The sequence below is a fragment of the Zea mays genome, chromosome 1, assembly GCF_902167145.1.
Source record: "Zea mays cultivar B73 chromosome 1, Zm-B73-REFERENCE-NAM-5.0, whole genome shotgun sequence".
NCBI lineage: Eukaryota > Viridiplantae > Streptophyta > Magnoliopsida > Poales > Poaceae > Zea > Zea mays.
In genome coordinates, this window is record NC_050096.1 from 3,261,036 (window position 1) to 3,285,973 (window position 24,938).

The 24,938-nt window shown below is 44.5% G+C and overlaps 3 protein-coding genes across 6 annotated transcripts; 1 reads left to right on the forward strand and 2 right to left on the reverse strand.

Annotated features, from left to right (window-relative positions):
* The first annotated feature begins 2,110 nt into the window (after positions 1-2,110).
* Positions 2,111-18,150, forward strand: LOC100285555 (ATP binding protein). 2 transcript variants are annotated; one of them, XM_023302443.1, is made up of 22 exons: positions 2,111-2,522; positions 3,333-3,587; positions 3,680-3,804; positions 3,916-3,960; positions 4,344-4,425; positions 5,055-5,123; positions 5,307-5,477; positions 5,563-5,628; positions 7,708-7,776; positions 7,889-7,957; positions 9,323-9,381; positions 9,560-9,838; positions 10,089-10,285; positions 15,307-15,401; positions 15,471-15,515; positions 15,586-15,645; positions 15,853-15,954; positions 16,034-16,085; positions 16,159-16,199; positions 16,301-16,365; positions 17,246-17,297; positions 17,601-18,150. In XM_023302443.1, the coding sequence occupies exons 1-22, from the start codon at positions 2,319-2,321 to the stop codon at positions 17,676-17,678; spliced, it is 2,280 nt and encodes a 759-aa protein (XP_023158211.1). In that variant the 5' UTR covers positions 2,111-2,318; the 3' UTR covers positions 17,679-18,150. The 2 variants fall into 2 exon arrangements, with proteins under 2 accessions (XP_023158211.1, NP_001151918.2); NM_001158446.2 differs by having other exon boundaries at positions 2,151-2,522; positions 16,162-16,199; positions 17,601-18,119.
* A 1,146-nt stretch (positions 18,151-19,296) lies between these two features.
* Positions 19,297-22,806, reverse strand: LOC100283968 (ATP binding protein). 3 transcript variants are annotated; one of them, XM_020552417.2, is made up of 3 exons: positions 22,708-22,806; positions 22,274-22,410; positions 19,297-22,187 (listed from the first exon to the last, which is right to left on the reverse strand). In XM_020552417.2, the coding sequence occupies exon 3, from the start codon at positions 21,026-21,028 to the stop codon at positions 19,457-19,459; it is 1,572 nt and encodes a 523-aa protein (XP_020408006.1). In that variant the 5' UTR covers positions 21,029-22,187; positions 22,274-22,410; positions 22,708-22,806; the 3' UTR covers positions 19,297-19,456. The 3 variants fall into 3 exon arrangements, with proteins under 3 accessions (XP_020408006.1, XP_023158081.1, NP_001150338.1); XM_023302313.1 differs by having other exon boundaries at positions 22,264-22,410; NM_001156866.1 differs by lacking the exons at positions 22,274-22,410; positions 22,708-22,806 and having other exon boundaries at positions 19,297-21,114.
* Positions 22,807-22,938: 132 nt separating this feature from the next.
* LOC100285519 (uncharacterized) lies at positions 22,939-24,598 on the reverse strand. The gene is made up of 3 exons (NM_001147695.1): positions 24,477-24,598; positions 24,239-24,362; positions 22,939-23,297 (listed from the first exon to the last, which is right to left on the reverse strand). Exons 2-3 carry the CDS (start codon positions 24,331-24,333, stop codon positions 23,111-23,113), a joined length of 282 nt encoding a protein of 93 aa, NP_001141167.1. The 5' UTR covers positions 24,334-24,362; positions 24,477-24,598; the 3' UTR covers positions 22,939-23,110.
* Positions 24,599-24,938: the final 340 nt, after the last annotated feature.

The following is a 24,938-nucleotide window of genomic DNA, read 5'->3' on the forward strand; positions in this document are numbered from 1 at the left end:
GCTGGATATTGAGACAGCTCGACTCGGTTTGACCAAATTCGAGTTAGGTCATTAAGATAACGAGATGACTCGACTCGTTAAGTTAACGAAACATAAAGTTAGCTCAGCTTAGCTAATTTAGATTGAGACAGAGAAAAAAACCAATTTATACATAATAATCAATTTGTAGTTAATTGTAAACTAATTTAATAATAGAAAAATAATAATTATACTCATAGTTTTATATACCACATCAATGTAACATCGAATTAATATAATTCATCACTCATCAAATCGCACACATGTTTATCAATTTAAATCACATTTATATTCGTATAGACCAATTTAACATGTAGACATAGTTCATCGATCATTAAGTTAACTTATAGGCCATAGTAACACACAACAATTATTACGTAAATAATATGTATATACTTTTGTTTTGCTGAAATGTGGTAGATCATTTAGCTCGTGAGCTGACTCATTGATACTCCCTCCGTCCCAGTATATAAGGCGTAACCACCTCTGGTTCAAAGACTAAGAAATACATTTAATTGTCTCTATACCACTGCATCGATATACGTATGCATAGAGAGAGCACACCTTATATTGTGGGACAAGAATAAAAAGTGGTTACGCCTTATATCCTGAGACGGAGGGAGTATTAGTTTAGCTTATAAAAAAATTAAACGAGTCAATTTAAACCTAGCCAAATTAACTACGAACCTACAAGCAGCCCTAGTGCCCTACCAACCACCGACCCCTCCAGTCGGCGGGTCGTACGGCGCGGACCGAGCGGGGGCTGGGCCCGGAGAGCAGAGCTCGCCCGTTTCGTACGAGCGTACGTACCCGGCCGTGGTACTTTGGGTCCGGCTCGCTCCCAGCCAGCCAGCCAGGCGCAGCAGGGGCTAGCGGCCTGGATCCCATCTGGACCGCATGCCACTCGCGGCTGTGCAATCACAGTGTAGCTCTTTGTGGGTTCTTTTTGCGCACATTTTCACCCTGTCTCGATCTGTCTCAGGGCTGTTTAGTTTCTATAAACTAATTTTTAATCCCTTTTAATCATTAAATTGTTAAACACAAAGACTAAAATAGAAATAATTTTTTTATTTAGTTCATGCCTTTGGCAATTTAAGAACTAAAATAGAGAGATTAAAAATTAGCACCTAAAAACTAAACACCTCTTAGCATACATCAAGCCATTCGTACCTGACCAAATCGAGAGCATCCGTGTAATCCACTTTTCCATAACCAACAAAAAGAGAATACCGAACCCTCAATAAACATATACTCAAACATGGCCAACGTGTGTGTAATATATCACATAATTTAAAAGTAAAGTTTATAATCGTGGAACATGCATGTTAGCGTCTACGAAAAAAAAATGAATTTTAAGTCCACGTTGCCAACCACTCTTATGGTTACCTCTTAATTTTGTTATAAATAATCTTCTGCCATATATACATTTTTTACTTGGTATTCCTTTTTTGATTCGGATAGTTAGACCATGATAACAACACTTTCAATACTCACCCTCGTATTATATCCGGTAGCTTGATTTCTATCCCTATACATCTTTGCTAGATATTTTATCTATCCTCTGGATATTATTGGCTACTGTTGCCACTGCAATTATATTAACTTTGGCCAACTTTTATATGCTATTGTTTACTGTAAACAGTTTACGTTTTTTTTTAAAAATCTATATCGGTATAATCTTTCGAAGATGATTATAGGAGTGTAGGATGCACATGAGTGGATTTACATGAATGACCAGACACACATATATCCTCTATTTCTATTATGTGTCTGGGAAAAATAAATTTAGGAGGATTTTTTGAGCTCAGCGTCCTTTCCTTTTGCCGGGTAAAATAGTGAAAAAGGAAACATTTCCAGCCACAGAAAGGCACCCCCGCACAAGATCCTGATCACAGGCCGATATCGGGAGGCGGAGATCTCTCACAGACAGTCGGCTGCATCTGCCGCCCCGAGCCACTCCAGTCCCTCGCAGCCACCACCCACCGCCGAGACTGCCTCACGGACCCCACCAGTACGGACCCACACGTCATCGGGAGTACCGCAGGTAAGCCAACCAATTAGACTCCGCCTCTCGGGTGCCACGCCGGCCACGTCACGCCGAAATAATTACCCCTCTCTTTCCCAAAATCCCCACTCCTTTTTTCTCCTCTCAATCTCCCCCGTCTCCCCCCTCCCTCTCCCTTGCTTCCCTCTCCAGTCCCCAGCGCGCGCGACACGACACGGGCCAATCACCCAGCCGCCGCCGCCGGCGATCGCCGGAACTCGGCGCCGGTGCTTCCGAGCACGCTCCGCTCGGAACCATGGTGAGGAGCGGGAGCATACGGCGGTCCGCGGTGCCCGCGCCTATGCCGGCGCCGGCGTTTACCGTGTCTCCCGCCGACTACAGGCTGCTGGAGGAAGTGGGATACGGCGCCAACGCCGTCGTATACCGCGCGGAGTTCATTCCCACCGGCCGGACGGTCGCTGTGAAGTGTCTGGATCTCGATCGGGTCAACAGTAACCTCGTGAGCTCCCCTCGAAACCTCATTCATTCTTCGCTCGATTCCTAGGGTTCGATAGTGACTGTTGATTTATGTTGATGATGGATGCAGAGGTCGGATAGAAGCACCTGATGTTGGTGCAATTAGTTGAATGATCGATCTAACTGTACTTTTTTTTTGCCGAAGCGATTAGCTCAACAGTCGGGCTCTTCACTAGTTCACTCTGGTTACGCGTTAGAGAGTTGGGGATAATCAGGAAACTCGACTGCTTCAATTCTTACCTTTGTTATCAGTCTCAGTTGGCTCGCTTATACAGTTGGTGCTGGTCACTTGCAATTACGGCTGCGGCTACCTGGGGCTTCTAGGTTGGGATGTGATTAGTGATCTCGGTTAGTCTTGCTAAAAACATGCTATATCCTTTCTAATGTAGCTTTTGTTCTGAAAAAATTGTATCCCCATTGGCGTGGATTATAGCAGCACTTGTGTTAGCTAGGCTAACATCACCGGAACCTGTTCATGAAATCACTTTTCAGAATCAGTAATAATAAGGGAATTGCTATGAAGCAGGCACCTGTATTCTTTCAAAAGATCAGACAACATATGTTGGCCAACTACCACACGTCTTCTTCATTCTGTCAGCTCAGCAGCAAACCAGTAAACCGTGTCTTGAACTTGTCGCCTGAGAGGTCAGGCAACTGAAGTCTAGGAGATGTGTAATAATAAATAAGCACATTTGTAGTTTCAAGCGAATTTTGGTTCTCTTGCTCCGCCCCTTTGTAAAAACAAACACTGCAATTAATGTCTCACTGTAGTGCATATATCTATTGTATGCAGGATGATGTAAGAAAGGAGACTCAAACTATGAGCTTGATAGATCACCCTAATGTCATCAGGTCTTACTGCTCATTTGTTGTGGGTCATAATCTTTGGGTGGTAATGCCATTCATGTCAGAGGGTTCATGCTTGCACCTAATGAAGGTTGCATATCCCGATGGTTTTGAGGAGCCAATTATTGCCTCTATTCTAAAGGAAACACTCAAAGCTCTAGACTACCTCCATAGGCAAGGACATATTCATCGTGATGTGAAGGTTAGCTCTGTAGGAGTTGTTTGAGATTAGTTTTGGCAGTATTTTCTCTCTCTCAACATATCAGCTTTTTTCTCAACATATCATTGTTGCAGGCAGGTAATATCCTTATTGATAATCCTGGTGTAGTCAAGCTCGGGGACTTTGGTGTCTCTGCTTGCATGTTTGATAGAGGCGATAGACAAAGGGCTAGGAATACATTTGTTGGAACACCATGCTGGTAACTATGTTTCTTTTCTATAAATTTCTTCTGCTAGAGTTTCAATAGAAAATAATTATTTTTATGCATAATCTGACATGTTTTTTTTTTCTTATTTTACTTGGTGTTTAGGATGGCACCAGAAGTTCTCCAGCCTGGAACTGGATATAATTTCAAGTACGTGCTGAATATCAATACCTATCTCATGTTTTCTACTAGCACATGCTTAGTTCTGCTTTGACAACTAGCATTGCTTAATAAACCTGAGACCGAGTAAATATATATTGGAATTTACTTTTACTTGTAGTGTTTAAATGTGAGTTCAGCACATCAAGTTGGAACTCTTACCAGAAACTAGGTGGTCACTAGGTTCTGGTTGGTTCTAGTTTGAGGTTTCTGGGAAAACTTCTCTATTATCGTTTTTCACTTATACTGCTTACAATTTTACTGATGTAATAACCATGTCTGTTTAACGTGTCGTAGCTTTCTTACGTGTACTTTTACTTTTCTTGGTTGCTATTGTAAGCTACATCTTCTAACAGCTATCAACTCTTGTACAGAGCTGATATATGGTCGTTTGGAATAACTGCACTAGAGCTGGCACATGGACATGCTCCCTTTTCGAAGTACCCTCCCATGAAGGTAACAAGTCTTTTTCTCTTTGCAAATTTGCTAAAGCCTTTTCCTTTTCACTCTTACGGAACACGAGCAGACCCAGTGCTGGAAGCTCCAACATGAATGGAGTCTAGGGAAGAGATAAACCGAGGCAAACCTCCCCCCACAAGCGCGGAGAGGTTGCTTTGGACATGCGACCTAGTGATTCAGTGAGACAGCTCTCACCATATGTAATAATAGTTCCTTGGGAGCCTGAAAGATTGATGATTGATTGCATGAGTTTTCTTTTATTTGAAATTTCATGAAGTAACTTATTTAGACAGTTACAGTGCAAGCATATATGGTCTTAATCATTTTACTATCCAATCTTATCATAGTATTACTAATTAGAGACTCTTTTTGTAGCCTCCACATCAATCCTCTCGGAACATGCTAGAAAAAGAGAGATCCTATAAATTCTCCACATATTCTTTCATGAATAGTTATTTAGATTTGCTGATTGTGATCGGTTTGTAAAACTATTATAGGCGTCAAATAGTCTTGTCTATGAAGTTAACTATCTGATTTTACAAACTTTCTGGCTCAATAGCTATTTCCATGAAGTTCACTTTTTTTTAAAAAATAATTTTTAACTGTGTAGTTCCTTGGTGACTCAGGTTCTTCTCATGACGCTCCAAAATGCTCCTCCAGGTCTTGACTATGACCGTGATAAAAGATTTTCAAAGGTAGTACTAGTCCTTTTGGTAAATTCTTGGGCAGTGAATTTTTTCTGATTATATTTTTTCTGTGATTTTGTCACAAGCTTTCTGTTCTAGAATGCTGTCACAGTCATTTTTTTTATAGAGTCTGGGCCTTAGGTTAGATTGTTGTGGTTGCTCTTCTAATGAAAGTTTTTCAGCTGTAATCAGTCCTTCAAGGAAATGGTTGCGATGTGCTTGGTGAAAGATCAAACGAAGAGGCCAACAGCTGAAAAATTACTTAAGCATTCTTTTTTCAAGAATGCAAAACCTCCGGAGCTAACTGTTAAGAACATTTTAACTGATTTGCCCCCTCTTTGGGACCGTGTAAAGGCACTCCAGGTTGGTTTCTATGATTTGTTTCTCATTTATTTTTTTACACAATGCTTGTGATAGTGTTTCTTAGTGAGTGACTCTGTATTTTCAGCTAAAGGATGCAGCACAACTAGCTTTGAAGAGAATGCCTTCTTCAGAACAAGAAGCACTTTCTATGGTTCGTGAAAGTGTACTTTGCCTATTTTTCTCTACTCAAAACTTTTTTCCTGAAGCAGGCTAGATGTATCCTTCATATTGGTGAATCTTATGCATCGTTTTATTTCATAGAAGATGGTAGGAATACATATATGAGCAAAATGGTTGCTTTATAAAAGAAAGAATTTTAGATTGTGATAGTATTATGCCAATGGTTGAGTATGCTAATAATTTCTAATGTTTATTGGTTGAACAAGGACTCCGAGAGAGTAATTAGGAACCATGCTATAGATTAGAACTCATTTCACAACCCATACTATTAGCGTCTGGGGAAGGACATACCTTCGGATGTTGCCAAGATGCATTCCAAGGACCCCGATAAAAAGAAATTACTGGTGGTCTGGCTATAGCCGACCTGTGCTCCCTTCTAAAGCGTTGATACGGTTTCACCACTGCTGTCTGACAGAACGACCTAGAATTCGAGGTCTTGGGGCCCTCGGATGCTCCAGCCATAGGTCGCTTCCATACTTAGTTCTTTCGGCCGATCGAAGCCCCCTTCAGGTCTCTAGATCTCTGAGGCTCTCGACCTTAGATAATTGATGTGGCCATGTCCTGGGGCTCCTCGGGGCCCAAGGTCTCCCGAGAAGATAGGAATTTATGATTTGACCAAGTATTGAAACACAAACATACCAAGGAATATAGTTGCCCCCCTTGCCCCAAGGGCAGAGTGGCCCCGCTGGTGCGACACCACGTTCAGGCTATACTTCTGGCAGTCACACGGTGCTAGTAGTTCGGATAAGGCTTCTTGTTAGAGTGGACGCACTAACCAGTTCAACCCAAAAGCTTAAGCTGTTGAGAGAAGGTAGACAATCCATTCATACACTTCAACACCTCCACTCACATGCAGCAAGAGAGGAAGGAGCAAACATGACAATAAATGGGCGGAGGCACAAAAGGACCCTTTGCCATGATTCAAACTCGAGACCTTTGGCTTTGATATCATGTTAGAGTCGACGCATTAACCAGTTCAACCCAAAAGCTTAAACTGTTGGGAGAAGATATACATTCCATTTATACACTTCAACTCTTCTGTACATTACATTAAATGTGATGTGTGACATTACAGTCTAAGAGTTGTTGGGTCTCTGCTAAGCAGGACTCGTAGTCTAGTCGATATACAATCGTCTCTCCTTCCTTGGTCTATAAAAGGGAGGACAAGAACAATATAGGGGACCGGGGGTTCGAAACCAGGAACCTTGAAATTGAGACATACTTATAAGGGCAGTTCATAAAGGTGAACTAGGGACCATTAGGCTAGAACTCCCACTCGATTCAAACAGGAAGGGAGAGCTAGGAGGTCATTGTGCTCAATTGTTAGTTGAGCTTGTAATCTTATTCCCATTTGTGTTCATCAATCCTTCACACTCAAGAGTATGTAGGGTATTACGCGTCTCGTGGCTCGAACCTCTCTAAATTGTCCCCGTACTGGCACCAAGTTGCACCTGATCAGTGTACGACCAACCTACACCCCTCGTTCTATCTGTAACGTTCATCTTTTGGGTAGGCTCGGTACCCCGCCGTTGTTCCACGACGACACATACAATGCTAGTTTCGTAGGGATAAAACTGATGCTATAAAATGATCGCTTTTAAGCTATATGATACAAATACGACTCTTAGTAAGCAATGGTTCATATGAAATATCTATTTTAGCTCGTCAGGAATTTGCAATCTTCTTTTGTTCTAGGGAGGCGCTTCTATTCCCTACTATGTGTACCTCTTCAGAGTTGCAGAAATTTTTAAGCACAAACCATGGGTGGATTCTGAAAGCTAAGCCCTTGAACACCCCAAGATCTGTTCGACTCCAGTATATGGATATGACACTCACATAACTATCAACTATTCATTCCATATATAAACAATCAGCAAACATTATGTTTAGTTGCTTAGATAATGCCATGACTACTCAGAAGATGTATTTTGCTTACTGTATTGTTTCATTAGCACACCATCATGTATTTTCATAGGCATAGATGCAATATTTACTTCTGTCCTTTTTCATCGATGTGACTATTTCTGAAGGTTCTATGGTTATGTGACAGAGTGAGTACCAACGAGGTGTCAGTGCATGGAACTTCGATATTGAGGATCTAAAGGCTCAGGCATCACTGGTAAAGGAATATGTTTTCTTATCTTTTATTCCTGTGATACCTTAGTTTTATGTTCTAAAGTTGGCAGTATTTTTTGCCTTACAAGTTACAAGTAAGCTATATAACTTTGCAGATATGTGATGATGATCCACCTGAAATAAAAGAAGACGATGACACTGGTAGAATAACTGACATTGATAAGGTTTGCTTGACTCTTTTTTCTTTATGTGTATATTCATATGTATATTCACTATGGAAAATGTTACCATGTGTCTTTGAAAAAAGAAGAGAAATTAGATCATCATATGTTGGATTCAGACAGTAAGACATGTTTAAGCGCGGCTGAAATGCTGTGTAGAGCGAAAGGGCCTCTAGCCGAGTTGGTTAGGTGGTCTGAGTAACACTCCTCAGGTCCTGGGTTCGACTCCTTATGGGAGCGAATTTTGAAGCTGTGATTAAAAAAATCCCCTCGTCTGTCCCATGCCAAAGCACAGGTCTAAGGCCCGCCCCTGGTCGCGGTCGTTCTCACATGTGCTACGGTGCCGTTGTCTATGGGTAGGGATGGCAGTTGAACCCGTGGGTATGGATATCCGCGGGTTTCGTACCCGACGGATATGGATATGGGTAGAAAAACTCACCCGCGGGTTCTATCGGGTCGGATACCCGAAATACATCGGGTAAGGTATGGGTAAAATACTTTACCCATGGATATCCAGTGGATACCCGAAATATCAATATACATCTTTAAAGGTGTCTACATCCACTAAAAATGTGCTACATTCACTAGAAAAACTCACCCGCATGTGTTGTTGATTAATGAATATTAATTTGTGTTGTGTTAATAGTCAATTGTAATGTAATCGAGACCAATGAGACATTGACAATGTTATGACTGTCAACTATCATGAACTCATTAATCTTTTATTCTCTGTACTCAAATTTAAATTTATTGGATGTGATAATTATGAGTTAAGATATTGTATTGACATGTAGCCAAATATAGTCATTCTCGTGTTGCATTGGTGCTTAGATAGAAACTAAAATATTTTAAGCATTTATTATAACACTAACCGAATGTTATTTAGTCTACAATAACATATCCACTGGATACCCGATACCCGGTGGATACCCGATGGGCACGGGTACGGGTACAGTTTCTCGCCCGATTGACTTGGTGGGTATGAATATTTGTAGATGACTCGGGTTCAATTTCGGGTCGGGTATTATTATACCCGAACAAAATCCGACCCGCTGCCATCCCTATCTATGGGAGGGGCAGGGGTTGGGGGGTTTTCTCGACCTGCGTGAGAATGTCTTCTTAATATAGACGGTCTTACCCCCGCAGGCTGAGTTTTTTTTTGAAATGCTGTGTAGATCTGTGGATGCATTTCTGGATTCACTCCATTGGATACAAAAATAAAAGATATGCAATCCTTTTGTTTTATGTTTCACAGTTTTTCATTATTTGAAATTTGAAATTACAAAAGGCATCTGCTTGCTCTGTGTGTTTAGCAAGAGAGAAGTGTATGGTTTATGTGCAAGTCATTTCTGAATGTGCTATTACCAGGATACATCTTCTGACGATTATTTTGGAAAGACAGCACCATCGAATGGAAATAACTGCAGGTTGAGTGAATCTACAACGTTTTAGCATCCTTCGATTCTCAATATTAACTTTGTTCCCAATAGTTTTCTGTTTTTTATTTTCCATATTGATTTATCCGAATACAGAGGAACCTGTGGGCTTCATGCATATTTCAGTTGCTGTAGGGTAGTTCATTTATAGTTTTCTGTTATGTTTCAGTGATCGTTCTTCTGTGCCAGCAAATCCTGGTCAAAATGGTCCCGAAATAAATGAAATATTGTCTTCCAACAATGGGAATGCCTACAGTGAAAGGAAGCCTGATGGACGTAAAAACCCAGAATCAGAAAATGATTCATTGCCCTCGACGTCGAAGCATGATGCTGATGGGAAAGATTATAGATGTGATTTCAGGCAAAAACAGAGGACATACTCAGGTCCAGTTCTGCAATCTGGTCCGAATAATAGTTCGATGACTGAAAGGGGCCACATTATTGAAAGGTGTGCCTAACAATATTTACTGAACATGTTCCATTTTAATTACCAGATACTTTAATCTGACTTACTTTCTGTAAAAAAAACCTCGAAAAATTCTTGGCTTCGGACGAGGCATTACATAATTTGGATACATGTGTCCAAAGGCACCAAACATCATTTTGATTTCTGAGTTCTTGAATGAAAAATATTAGTTAATATTAGCTTATGCATTGTATATTCCAAGATTCTTTATCATCACTATTACTCATGGCAGGGATGCAGGAGTTCAATCTGTATCTGATAAACAAAAGAATGGTACAAGAAGAGCCAATAATCTTAGTGGTCCTTTGTCACTTCCAACTCGTGCTTCTGCAAATAGTCTTTCAAGAGCCAATAATCTTAGTGGCCCTCTGTCACTTCCAACTCGTGCTTCTGCAAATAGTCTTTCTGCTCCTATTCGATCTTCTGCAGGTAGGATTTGAACCTTCATTTGCTGTTTCCTTTTATTTATGTACAGACTTGCCTGTGCATTGTTGTTAACTAGATTATACCCCGTGCGTTGCTGTGGAAATTCTATAGATTATTTATATAAGAGAATATATAGTGAGAAATAATAAAATTATGAAAATATTATATATCTAAATGATGACCCTCCATTATATTAGACTTCTCGTTTGACCAATCACGCATGACACATGTACATAGCTCTTATAAGGTATGGTTGTATGGAATATGCCTCTGTTAGACATGTTAACATGGAAATGCAGATGGTACATACTCCTACTTAGTGTAGCATTTGGATGCATAGTTTTGGGAGAAGAATATTCCATTCTAAACTAGAACATTTCATGGTTACGACTTACACCAATATACACACGAACCCTAAAGTGTCTAGTGTGTTGGACCATAGAAGGCCCATAACACAACTAGACCTGAGCATGGGCTACACGACCTGACCCACCTGAAAAAACCTAGACCCGACCCGACCAATGCGACGAGCGGACACGTGCCATATTTTTTGACCCGCAACAAGTCACGAGTCGGGCACGAGCCATGATTTTTGACCCAAAACCCAACCCAAAAAAACCTGACTCGATGTGTCCATCAGGAAGGCATGGGCCAACCCGACCGACCCGACACTATGCACGGGTCAGGCGCGGGCCAAGCCAAATGACCCACGACCTAACCTTGACTCGACCTGAACCCGACCTGTCCCGACGTTTGAATAGGTCTAAACACAACCATAAACAAGGCTATTTAACACCCCCCATAGTCGAAACTCTAGCTACAGTAGATGTTGAGACTAGACCAAAACTCCGAAAACACCGAGAATGATAGACCCTTGGCGAAGATGTCTGCAAATTGGGAGCTGGCCAGGACATGGAAAACACGAACGTCCTCGATGGCAACACGTTCACGGGCAAAGTGAAGATCAATCTCAACATATTTCATATGCTAGTGCTAGTCCGGGTTGGCAGAGAAGTAGACATCATTGACGTTAACACAATAGACGAGGGTACTTCTAGTGAGCGAGCTTTAGAGTTCCTGAAGAAGCTGGTAGAGCCAGCTTGCCTCGGCCACAAAATTGGCCATGTCGCGTTACTCCGCCTCAGCATTGGAGCGAGAGACCACGAGCTGACGTTTGGAGGACCAGGAGATTAGGTTGTCCCCAAGAACACAACATGAACAAAGGTGGATTGACGAGTGTAGACATCTAGCTTTTGGGTGCAGGCACGCCGAAGGAGAAGCTCGTAGTCGTCAGTACCAAAGTGGTACCGGAGGATCTGCTTGAAATTGGTTAGGTGTGGCTCCCGGGGATCATGCATGTGAAGACAAATCTGTTGGATAACATACATGATGTAGGGTTTGGTGAAATTGAGGTACTAAAGGGCGTCAGCAAGGCTCTGTTAGGTAGTGGGGTCGCTAACAGGGTCGCCATCATCGGAGACCTTTGCCTACTCGTCCACCAAAGTCTCACAAGGCTTGTAGAGTCGAACATGCTTGCGCGCTCCAGAATATCTAAGGTATACTGACGATGTTGAAGAAACATGCCATCCGGGCAAAGCTCAATATCAATCACCAGAGTGGTGAAGACGAGAGGGAGGGTACACATTTTACGGACGAGCTTGCATCAGTAAAGGTAGCAAGCAACTTCACCTCAAAAAATATCTTTCCATCCCTGTTCTTGTCAGATTTCTCTCATGGGGTCTCTTTCTGAATTCCATCATGTCTATTGCCGCTGACAACCTTCTCCCTCAGACTCCAATCGCTGACAAAATGATTGATACGGCTTGGTGCCATTTTTCAGCATTTTGTGCTCTACTCCACGACACTTCTCCGACACACTAAGGGTGCGTTTGATTGCAATGACAGGACGAGACGAGATGGGATGATCCCTCAAATAAGGTTGTTTGGTTCAGAGTCAAGGGTTGGAACAAGACTATCCCAGTGTTGTCCCCAGTTATCCCTCAAAATTGGAGGGACGAGAGAGGACACCAGGGAACGTCCCTGTCCTAGCTGTCCCGCAACCAAACATACCCTAAGTGGTTGCGTGGCTTCATGGCTCATGAACGACGACAACACTGTTTCTTGTATGTCTACCCTGAGCTTGATGCTCTCCCATGTGTGTGAGGATGCCATCTTGCTCTAGGTAGAAAGATCTATGCAAAATCATTAATAAATAACCAGAGTTCGTAAAGCTGGAATACCACATGGGCCCATCCTAGGGTCCGCTATCATGTTGCACCTAATCTCATACTGCATCTGGCCTTTGGCGCAAAAGTGCATGATCCGTGCATTCCTTCGGTAACTGAGCGAGGAGGCATGCATCCCACAACCATCGATGTCAGCATGGTGGCGAACTGTGTTTGTACACAAACCAGACCTCGGCCAACGTGTTGGCGGTAGTGGCTCTGGGCGCAGAGATGTTGGTCGTGCGCATGTCCCGTGGCACTCGACTGTCCTGGATGAATATCTAGGCCATGGTCAGCGATGTAGTGACGGCGCTCACGTGCAGGAGCGGGCCCACAATAATTCATGGGTATCCAAATGTTGGCTCTTATCACTAGTATTGAAGAATTTCAATTTTTGATCAATTTTATGCATCTAAGACTTGATTTTGTATGATACATATCTTGTGTATGCTTTAAAATTATTGCTATGTAATATATTATGGTATTATACATACCAAATAGTTAGGGTTTATACAATATTATATATACCAAAAAAATTTATCTCAGTAATTTTAAATACCCATCCTTTAAGTTTTGGGCTCGCCATTGTTCATGTGCCCCCTCCCCATGGAGGTGGCGGTGGAGGTCATCTACGGTTAGGTGTGTGGCTTCCACTATTTTACCTTCCCGTCGGTTGTCGATACATGCTGCCATACAAGTGGTTGTGCAACTCAGCGTTGTGATCATAGTTGTTAAGGCGTCGCTCAAGGGGTAAGGCGAGTATTAGGGGCAAGGCGTTCGCCTCACCTTGCGTCTGAGACTAAGGCATCGCCCTGGTGCCTAGAGTGTCTCTAAGGCGTCGCTCTGCAGGACGCCATAAAAGGATGTTGAGCTAGTACCTTAGAGCAACTCCAATAGTTATGTAAATTTTAGCTCTCTAAATCACAGATTTAAGAAGTTGCTAAATGGCTTTTAGAGTAAAAAAATGTGTGTTCTCCAATAGTTCTCTAAATATAGGTTGTAATTTTGTTTTATATTTATCCACATAAAAAATAAGTCACAAAAACTATATAATGCATTCAACATTTTTGTTTAGGGAGTTGTTAAATGGTTGCCAAATGTAGAGAGAAAATGAGGTTAGATGACAAGTTGTTAAATTTAGAAAGTTCATTTAGAGCAACTCCAATAGTTATGTAAATTTTAGCTCTCTAAATCACAGATTTAAGAAGGTTCTAAATAACTTTGGGAGTAAAAAAATGTGAGTTCTTCAATAGTTCTCTAAATATAGGTTGTAGTTTTGTTTTGTATCTATCCACATAAAAAAATAAAAGTCACAAATGTCATCAATTACCTTCATTATCTATATAATGCAGTAAACATTTTTGTTTAGGGAGTTGCTAAATGGTTGCCAATTGTAGAGAGGAAATAAGGTTAAATGAGAAGTTGCTGAATTTAGAAAGTTTATTTAGAGAACTGTTGGAGATGAGTTTTTATGTTAACTACTTAAATTGTTGATTTAGGAAGTCTATTAGAGAACTATTGGAGTTGCTCTTAAGCGGCTAAAGGCTGAGAACGCGGTCGGCTTTGAAACAAACGAATACTGAGGATGCGTTGAAGGTGCTCCGGATCTCCAGCGGCGGTGGCTGCATTGGACCTCTCTAGGTGGTCCCTACAGACGACGGGTGGCCAAGGCGGGAGAGGCTTCCCTCCGAGCTTCGCGACGAGCGGCAGCCTTGCTCCTGAGAGTTCCTGCTGAACAGGAACTGTTGGAGCCGCCAGCCGGGGAAGGAAGGAGGATTTAGGGTTATGTGGTTTAGTGTTTCTCTGTTTGGCCTTTGGGCTGCAGGCTTCGACTTTGGGTAATTGGGCTGGTAATGGGGTGTAGGACTGCAGGCTGCAGTGTCCAGCCGTGCTGTGTTGTTTGGGCTGGGGCGTTGGGCTGTGGGCGTCCTGCTCCATCTGCTGTCACCCTCTCTATTTGCTACTATTCTCTCTATCCATTTGAGGCTATATTCCTATATTTTCTGTTTTTATTTCCTATTTTTATATATTACTAAGGCGTCGCCTCGCCTTACGCCTTAACGCTTAAAAGGTAAAATGGGGATTGATCGCATTACCACCTTAAAAACTATGGTTGTGGTGCCCCAAAGGTGTGTGCCTACCTGTTCGCCATCCCGTCATACATGCCTGAGTGGAGCCCCGAGCCCCCGCCCAACACGACTTTTGGGTGAATGGCATGGTTAGCGTGCACTGCATACAGAATGATGAAAGACATGTGAAGCTTAATCAATAGGAGCTCAGAAAAAGAGATGTTCATTGTTTTTTCTCTCTCCATGCAATTGGAGCCTGGAGATATACATAGGCTGGATGCACATAAGACATACAGGGATAGCTTTTATATCGTCTCGGTTGTACTAGAGCTGTCAGCTACATTATATCTCAAATGGAATTTGATAGTGGATGGGACAGAAAGGAGTCACGACACACATTAGTCGAGACCTGTTGATCGCTGTAACTCCTTAATTGCCTGGAGTTTCACCGGCGCTTCTGTATAGTGCAGTTTGGTTTGATGTAGTAGTCCAACTTTTATTAAGTTTCGTGCTATCAGAGGTAACTGGGTGGATAAGATGATGTGGCTTCACCAAATTGCAGAGATATCTGCTAGTGCGGATCTCCTATTTAGTTATAGAAGATGTAGCATTGCAGGATATGTAAGTTGTGCTTGACTTTTGGAATGTAAATATATTTCTTTATTTATTATGCCAATTGCTCTAGTTATTTCTGTGTTGAGAAGGTATGATATCCTGTTGGCTATTACAGGTTATGTAGGCTCTTTGGGTGATAAACCTAAGCGCACTATGGTGGAAATTAAAGGCCGCTTCTCAGTGACATCTGAGAATGTGGATCTTGCAAAGGTGGGTAGCCCTCCCTTAACTGAATAAGATCATATCACTTCTGACAAATAATCAAAGTCTACCTCACAGGTTCAAGAAATTCCAGGGAGCAGTGCCTCACGTAAATTGCAAGAGGTAAGAATTTTCCTTGGTCCCTTGTTCATAAGGCACTGTTACTTTGCTTTAGATATATCCATTTTTTCAGGGGCCTTCACTGAGAAAATCAGCCAGTGTTGGTGATTGGTCAGCGAATGATAAGACAACGGTACACTATCTTCTTGAATTGTGCTTGTTACGGACTAAAACTTCTAAGTATCTTTTGTGCCAACAGATTTATATGCTAAATTTTGACTTTTTTATCTCAGAAACAATGTTGATGTTATCTTTATATATATTTCTGGAAGCAAAACTGTTTCCTTGCTCTTGAAGATACATCACACAGTTTTGTCACTGGAAATTTTGTTATTTGCAGTCTACTAATCATCAAAGGAAGGAACTCTGCAATAGCTCTGTATCTACATCAATTCTGATTCCGCATCTTCAAAACCTTGTGAAGCAAACTGCATTCCAGCAAGTATGCAACAAACTCAATATATTATAAACATGTTCATTTATTTATAGCCTTGTAACAGTTTCAAATTTCCTTGCTACAGGATCTGATTACGAACCTACTAAGTAGCTTGCAACAAAATGAGAGAGTCGATGGTACAAATTTTTCTCTGTGCTGCTGAATGTACTTTTCTTTTCCAACAATTATTAAAACTATTGATTTTATCAGCAGCTCAGTCAAGAGTCCAGAGCACGACGAGTGATACAGTGGTAAGTACAAGCTCATCTTAATTTCAGGATCCCCCCCCCCACCCCACGAGAAAAACTTGATGGCAATATTATTATAAATCTATTCATGAATATTTTGGCAGGTTGAAGCTGCTACTGCTGAGAGAGAACACTCGTTACTTGTTAAAATTTTTGAGTTACAATCTAGGTAGGTCCGTTCCATTTATAAGGTGACAATCGCACATTCAAGAATTCAAATTTTGAATAGTTCCTTCATGTTTGGAAGAATAATTTTCTGCCTCATTCAATATTTCTATCTGTTGTTAATATCCATGACATCTTGATTGATATTTAGCTGAGTTATAGTGGGTAATTTTCTATTTTATCTGAATTTGGAAGTCCTATCAACTTGAATGGATTGGGAACTTGTATCTTGAACTGATTTTTTCATATTAGAATGGATCAGGTTGCCTGAAAAAAGTTGTCCTCAATGATCGTTGAGACTTTGGTAGTGACAAGTATCATACTCTACGAATACTAGGACCCATGGATTTTCTTGTTTTTTAGTTTGTTATGCTCTAGAAGCTCTAAAACTTTATTTACATGCCTTTTTCTTAAGTATGTCGTTTCATTGTTTTCACTGTATAGTATTCCTTTCCATTCTAAATTATATGACAATTTTGACTTTCTAGATACGAAACTTTTGCTATGCATTAGAGGCAACAACTAATATGCAAGCGAGATTTCTGGTCCGTTAAATTATGATTTAAACCCTTCCACCACCACCTCGTGTAGATTTATAGAAAACCCCCTAACAAACCACGATTATGTCTACAGTTAGATCATGATCTAATAATGGACCAAGAGACTCGCTTGCACGCTTACACATAAGGTTTAATTGCATATTAGTTGTTGCCTGCATTAGATATACAGTTTGTAAAAAGTAGTGTATCTAGAAAAGATAAAAACACCTTATAATTTATAATAAAAGTAGTGTGTCTTAAAATGCCAAAACTTCTTATAATTTATAACGTAGGGAGTAATGGTTATTTGTGGTCAAAGATGGGTAATGTTTTCTCCCCTTGCAGGATGATTTCTTTGACTGACGAATTAATTGCGGCAAAGCTGAAACATGTTCAGGTCTGTATTTCTAGCTACCCTTCTTCACCTTGTTGGCATTCCGAATCACACTTACTATTTTATGTGCACTATTTAATACTCCGTAGCCCCCTCAAGACAACGCTATAACTCTTAGAACCTTGGGTTGTTTTACTGTATAATTTTGCTGTGAACTACAGTTGCTTCTAGAGATCCTTTTCCCAGACCAGTAAGATACTGCATCCTTGCAATGGCTGGCAGAAACACGCTTTCAAAACCATAATAAACGATCGACTCAGGCAGCTGTGTACTTGTCTTACTTATGACCCCCTGTGCTGCTACCAGCTGCAAGAAGAGCTAAATGTACTCTACTGCCAAGAAGAAATCCTGGATATGAGAGAGGACGAGAGCGAAGAAGCATGATGCGGTGGAGCCTGCCCCCCTTTTTTTACTACTACTACTGAGGGGGACTAAAAGCCACATGCTCTAAGCCCGTGCAATTGAGGCTTGGCTAACTGGCTGCATACAATACAAGGACTCGAAGGATCATTGGCCAACTCCGGGTGCAATCGAAGAACCTGCAATGAGTTTGATGGAGCGGGGTTTATGATCGTTGGCCTCGGATTTGAACTGTTATGTATATTCAGTCGACCCGTTCGATTTCTGACTCGGGTTTGGTTTGTTCAGTGAGCTTTTAAGGCGTCTTGCGATGCGCATCTACTTGATCATTAAGATGGCTATGACGCCAGCCTCTAATATATACTACTAGTGGTAGTAATAGGTATAGCGTCCGTATAGTACCATTGTACTTGTACCTCAGAAGTCAGCAAGACTGCGACAATAATTGCATCGCGTCTGTAGACAGCGGAATGCATGAGTAGCTACTGTAGTACAATGGAGTGTCCCCGCATCCAGGCTTTGGGCTGGGAACCCTGCCTGTGCTGCTGTGAGCAGTCATGTTGTCACCTGCGCCCATTACCCGTACATGCGCAATCATAAACAAATCAGCTAGCTCATCAATAATGCACTCACGGACGGGAGGGAATCCACCTTGTGCAGATGGCTGCGCAACCATCCAGCCCAGCCCAGGTTCAGCGTGCGCGCGGTGCCACCGGGCAGGGAGCGACCGGCGACGGCGAGGTGCGCGCGTGACGAGTGTCCAGTCCGTGCGTTATTGGCATGGTCCCTGCAGAAAAGACAAGGCACTGAAGTTGAACGGCGCTGGACAAGCCGTCCGCAGGCACCGGCCAATAACTACCTGCCGGCGATCGCGATCGAGTCAATTCCAACAACTGATATTTGGGACCGGGTGTTGTGGGAGTTGGATGTTGCAGCTGCAGCTGCAGCTGCACTGATTTCTCCAGCAGCACGCGCACGCCTCTGGCGTAGGATCTTTCACGCAAACTTGCAGAGGGTGCGAGGTGCCCTACCGGTACGAGGTGGTGATATTCCGTGGACAAAATTTCTATCACCTTTCGTTCAGTTTTCTGATAAGTCTTTTCGCTCTGACGGAGTACCATTGGTTGCTTTCTAGAGATTGAGACCACACAAGAATGCCTCTCATGTACATCATTCACAATCCTTCCATTTTTTATCTTCCTCCAATTCTAGTTCGTCCTTCCGGTCATGGATGACTATTTTAACCCGCAAACCCGACGTACATAACTCACATTTTAACCCGCAAACCCGACGTACGCAACTCGCATCCGACTTGAAGTTTTGCCGGTATGGGTACGGGTTTCCATTGCAACCCGGTGATCCACATCTGATTTAAAATTTAGTTTATTCTTTGTTTTGGTTAAAAATGATTAAGATCTAACAATGATTATTTTGAACAAGTAACTTGGCTAATGATTCATGGATGTTTTGTTGCTAAGACTTAAAATCTATAAATATAACTGAATTATTGTTTTAATTGCTTATATTGTTTAAAAGTGCACACTAAGTAAAAACCTGAGGTGACCTGAAACTCGACGGGTTCGACTGTGGGTTTAAAATTACACTCGCAGTTGAGACCGTGGCCAGGTTGATCGGAGGCGGATTTTTGATCCATCCAATTCATCTATTGCCATTCCTACTTGCAGTCACTGACACATTAGTAGAGTAGTGTGATAAACTGTAACAATAACAAGAAAAAAAAAGAGAAAGAAATAAAAATGCTTTCTTTTTGCACACCACTACAATTCTACCATCCACGGCGATCACCGCTCCCTGTCATGGTTGCCCGGCGTCGGCGGCCCGTGCGCGTCGCCTTCCAGTGGCACGGCGCCGGCGCCCTCCCTCCGGCTCCTGACCTTGATCAGCCCGTACAGCTTCTTGAACTCCCTCATGGGCGCCTCCTTTCCGAACACCCCGCCGCACGTCGCCGGTGCCCCGGCGGCCGTCTCGTCGACCTCCACGGAGACCGCGCTGGCTCGCGCCGGCTGGGCCTGGTCCTCCCACTGCTGTCCGGTCCAGGCGCCGGACCAGCTCGTGTTCCGCCTGTGCGCCGGGTTCCGCGGCGGCGCGGCGCCTCCGGACGCGACGCGCTGGAGCTTGGTGATCACGCTGCGGAGCGCGCGGCTCGGGGACGCGCGGTTGGCCAGCATGATCTCGCCAAGCTCGGCCGGGCTGAGGCGGGCGCCGGCGGCGTGGAACCCCTCCTCCACCTGCGGGTACAGCTTGTGGTCCTTGAGCCCCAGGTAGTTGCTGGCCAGCGCCTTGAAGGCCTCGAAGTCGCAGAGCGTGAACTGGATGTGCACGTCCAGCCGGCCCGGGCGCACCACCGCGGCGTCCACGGCGTCCTTGCCCCCGCGCATGGTGAACACCATGACACGCTCCTCGCCGCAGCACGACGCGATGCCGTCCATGAAGCTCAGCACCCTGGCCGCGCGCGCCTCCGCGTCCCCGCCGCCGCCCTGCAGGTACCGGTCCAGGTCCTCGACGAGGACGAGCGAGCGCGGGGTGGTGTGCAGGAGCAGCGCGCGGAGGTCGTCGCCGGCGGCGTCGGCGCGAGACAGGTCGACGTCGTAGACGTCGTAGCCCAGGAACCTGGCCATGGCCGCCGCGAACGTGGACTTGCCGGTGCCCGGCGGGCCGTAGAGGAGGTAGCTCCGGCGCCAGACGCGGCCGAGGCGGTGGTAGTAGGCGCGGCCCTTGAGGAAGCTCTCGAGGTCGGCGCGGACGCGGGCCTTGAGGTCCGGGTCCATGGCCACGGCGTCGAGCGTGGCCGGGTGGGTGAAGGGCGCCGACGCCCAGCGCGGCGCGCCCGTGGTCGCGTCCACGGCGGTGTTGGCGAAGAGGCGCAGCTCGCGGCGGCGCTGCTCCATCTCCTCTGCCACGGACTCCACGTGCTGCAGGTAAGGTCGCAGCACGCGGGAGCGGTCGTGGCGGCGCACGCGCAGCACCAGGCGCTCGCCGCCCGCGCTGGTCCACGCGAGGCGCGCGCCAAGGTACGTGTCCCTCGCGGTGTGGCCCGGGCCGAGCTGCAGGGACAGCCCGCCGTTGGTCCTTGACGCCGACGACACCACGCACGCAGCGTCGGCGTCCTCCAGCGACGGCAGCGCCGCCACGTACGCGGCGACCTTGCGGAACAGCGGGTTCTCTGCGCCGTCGCACCCGCACTGGGCCCCGGCGAAGCGCGGCACCTCGTGGTACTGGTACGCCTGCGCCCACTCGTCGGCGCACCGCCACAGGCGGCGCAGCGCGTAGAGCGCCGACTTGTAGGACAGCAGCAGCCGCAGCGCCGCGAGCGCGAGGGCGGCGTACGCGAGCATGCCGCCGTGCGGTGGCATGGCGGGCGGCTCCCTGTGTCCGTGTCGTGGTCGTGGATGCCCTGGCCTCGTCCTGTTGCCGATGTGAGAGGTAGGGCTTTATTATCGTTTGTAGAGGAGGGAGGTGGTTGCTGAAATGCTCTTTGACGAGAGCAATGGCGGTCAAAGAAGGTGGATAGAAAAGCTTGGCCGCAGGCAATCAGGCGCAGCCTGCGTTTGACTTCTGAGAACCATTGGGCCCGGCGTTTCAGATTCCCAGTTCCATGAACGACGGAATCGGCCCAAAATGGAACAACTGGAAGAAGAAAAAAAAAACTGATTTAAAAATTTCGTGCCGTTTGCTAGACTTGAAACCTGACGAAAAGATGCACTGTTTTTTCTTTATCGGCGACAAATTCACGGTGAAAGTCTACTGTATAGAAACGTCGCCCTGATGCATTGCAGAGTGGTTGTGATGGGTGTATCTAGTCATCGGACGCCGCCACGTGGCCTGACATTCAAGCTCATGAGTCATGCCGTGTGTGTTTTATTTGAAACCATTGAGGTATATTTGCCGTGTGGTTAAAACCTACTCGCTCCATTTGAGAATGGAAAAGTATACATACATTGTTAGTCAATACAAGGCTTACGTCACGTTCCGGTCTTCATCTTTTTTTAAATTTTTTTTGCATGCTTAGAGGGTGTGTTAGGCTGAATAGATCTTGCTCGTAAACCTTAGCCACCGGATATGTGACGTTGTGTTCTTGAAGAAAAAATACTTGACAAATCACATGATTGTATGGACTGTTGTACATGGTAGAGAGAGAGAGAGAGAGACTGATGGATGAATCATGAATTTATGGCATATCGCCGTGGCACTGGAGCTGCCGATCGGATCGATCGCGAGGGAAGGTCATGGAGTACAATGCGTACTCCACTGTACATGAATTTACATTACTGCTGGATGAATCCGTCCGTCGATTTGATTATGAAATGCTACTACGGCTTTTGGCATCGGCCATCAGGTAGTAGAGTAGAGGGACAGGAGGAGTAGTCTGCAGTCGCCTTCCGGGTCTCCAATGTGCTGCTGACTTTAATCGATTGTTTTGAAAACAAAATATGCGTTGACATTGCCACATCTAGATGATGGAGACATGTGGCATTTCCCGCTAGCTCCGTCGTAGCTCTACTATTGGACTACCTGATTCATCGAAAAAACAAGAATTACATTCTTTCTCTCTGTCTGTCTCTCTGTAACCAAGGGGTGAGTACATTACATTTACATACATCATTCACCAAGGCGCACGGTGATTGTTGGACTACGGGAGTACGGTAGCAAGCGATCAACGTAAGCAACACTCAACAAGCTGTGCAATTGATGAGCCGCCCTGCCCGTTGGACGGCGTACACGTACCTACCAGCTGCTGTAGCAAAAGAGCATGATCCATTTTTATTAAGCTTCATATTCAGGGGGAACCTATTCTGAAATTGGTTTCACACAAACAAGCAAGCGTCACCGTGAATTCTATTCAAGGCACGCACGCACGCCTGCAATTCAGGGGAACCTATTCTGAAATTGGTCAGATAATACTACTAGTAGTAGTATAACAAAGCAGATCTAATGAGGGGCTTCGCTTTTATTCCAAGGTCAGAAACACGGATTAGAAGGCTAGGCACGAGGTTTGACTGATGAATAAGCTGCAGCCATGAGAGGAAGATACCGCATGCTTTAAGGAACTGAGCCTTTTCCAGATCACTCGATGCAACTGAAACAGCTGGGCTGTACCGCAGCCTGACACTAGTCGACGGATTCACCTCATCCAGGATGCCTGCTCGCTGCTTATAAGAGAGAAAAAAAAACAAACAGCTTATATATAAAAAAACCGCACTTATGTGGCTCGTAAAAAAAAGAAGAAATCGTTGACACAAGTATGAAACGAAATACAACACTTCTCAAGGCAGTTTTTATTCAATCTGACACCCAGCGTTCGGCTCTAAAACGCATATATCTCAGGCAGGGGAAGTGCTGAAATCCTTTTGTCGGCTACAAATCTGTGCCAGCGAAAGCCAGAAACCTGGCGGCGGGCGCGCAACGAGAGCAGCCAGCCAGCGGCAGCGTGTTTCTTAGTCCGGCGTGGCCACACCCTGGTTAAGCTCGGCGAACCTCATGCCGACCCTCATGGAGTGCTTCAGGAACTTCTCCGCGCACCGGCGGACGCACGACTCCTCTTGCTTGTCCAGGTTCTTGCGCCGGAACGTGTCCACGCAGTCCGTGAAGCACCTCTCCACCAGCGAATTGTACATTCTCAGGCTGCGCACAGTGATACAAGCAGAGACGTGATCATTCAATAATTTCTCACGCTTTTTAAGCAACAAGATAACAACACTTGCATTTCTGGCTCCAGTATCTGTGCCTTGACCAAAAGTCAGCACTTTTTAGGTATCTAAAAAATGCTGTAAAACCAATCAATGAGCAGTTTTGGGTGCAGCAGTTGCGAATCACTGATAAAAAGGTTTTTGGTTTGGGACTAGAATCACCAACCAACAAATCCAATGTGTCAGAACTTCACATACATAATACACAAAGCACACATCCCTGACAAAACGGAACCGACAGAGAGAAGCCTTGGAACTATCAACTCCGACTCACATGGATACACGATACTTGTTTACAACCAGAGTCACTAAAAGGGCTAGCAAGCAATTGGAATTTTCGAGTCTATAAACTCTGGACACCAATTCACCTGACAGTATGGCAGCTTCTGAATCTAATGGAAGCAGTTGGCCTCCATAGGACTAACCTTCCCATTCCCACCCAAGGTTGTTCATTCGGATAATGCTGGGACAAACTAAAGTATCTATCTATCTATCACTGAGCAGCTTGCCATACACAGCCTCTACCTAAGAAACCAATGCTTACATTCCAATCGACAAAGGAAATAGGCAGAGCATATACTCATTCGCACGGTTTGGGACGTACAAGGTGCAAGCTGCTAAAATCGCATAGATCTAGTGGATACCTATCGAAACGCTTCTGTTGCAATGCATCGTACAAGTGTGCCAATCACTTGCGAATTTCAATACTTTTCACTGAAAACCTACGGTAGGTGAGCACCACGATCAACTCGCCAAGGCACTCCCCAGATGCCAATTCACGCTCCCTGCTCTTATTACACGCGTGTAACACAGGGGCGCGTTTCGTTTCAACTCAACCGAGACTAGACTAGACGGATGCGTTGGTATGGCACGAACCTGTCGCGGATCTGGAGCTGGTCGATCATGGCGGCCATCCGCATCTTGTCCTCCTCGGGGAGGCCGTCCAGGTCGCCGAGCATGCTCTTGTCCATGGCCGCCGCCGCCGCTACGGATCCAGCACCTAAACAGCCGCCACGGATCTTAGCAGATGTTACGAACAACCCCTCTGAAACTCGTCGAGAGCCGAGATCCACACCGGGAGAAGCAGGTAAGGAGAAGAATCAGTCAGATTTACCTGGCTAGCAACGACGATCCGAACCAGACAAGGGAGAGGGACAGGACTTGGCCGGCGGCGGCTTGCGAGGACAGAGGGGTGAGTCGGAGAGATGGTGACGAGAGCAGCGGTAGGGTTTAACGGCGGCAACCGCTCGGTGCAGGTGGGCCGTGTGGGTTAGATACTGGTGTTTGGCTCGAATAACTGGTTAGTGTCACACAAATATTTAAAAACTAAATATCAATATTAAATATAGTATAATTATAAAATTAATTATCTAAATAAAGAGTAAATATGGAGACATTTTTTAAGCTTAATCAATGATTAATTAATCATCATATAGGTGAATCGTGAAGTAGTTATATTTAATAAATTTGTATCCGTGTATTAATTTTGTAATTAAATTATATTTAATATTTCTAACTAGCATATAATTATTCGATGTGATCGAGACTAAAATTTAGCAATGAGACCCAAACAAAT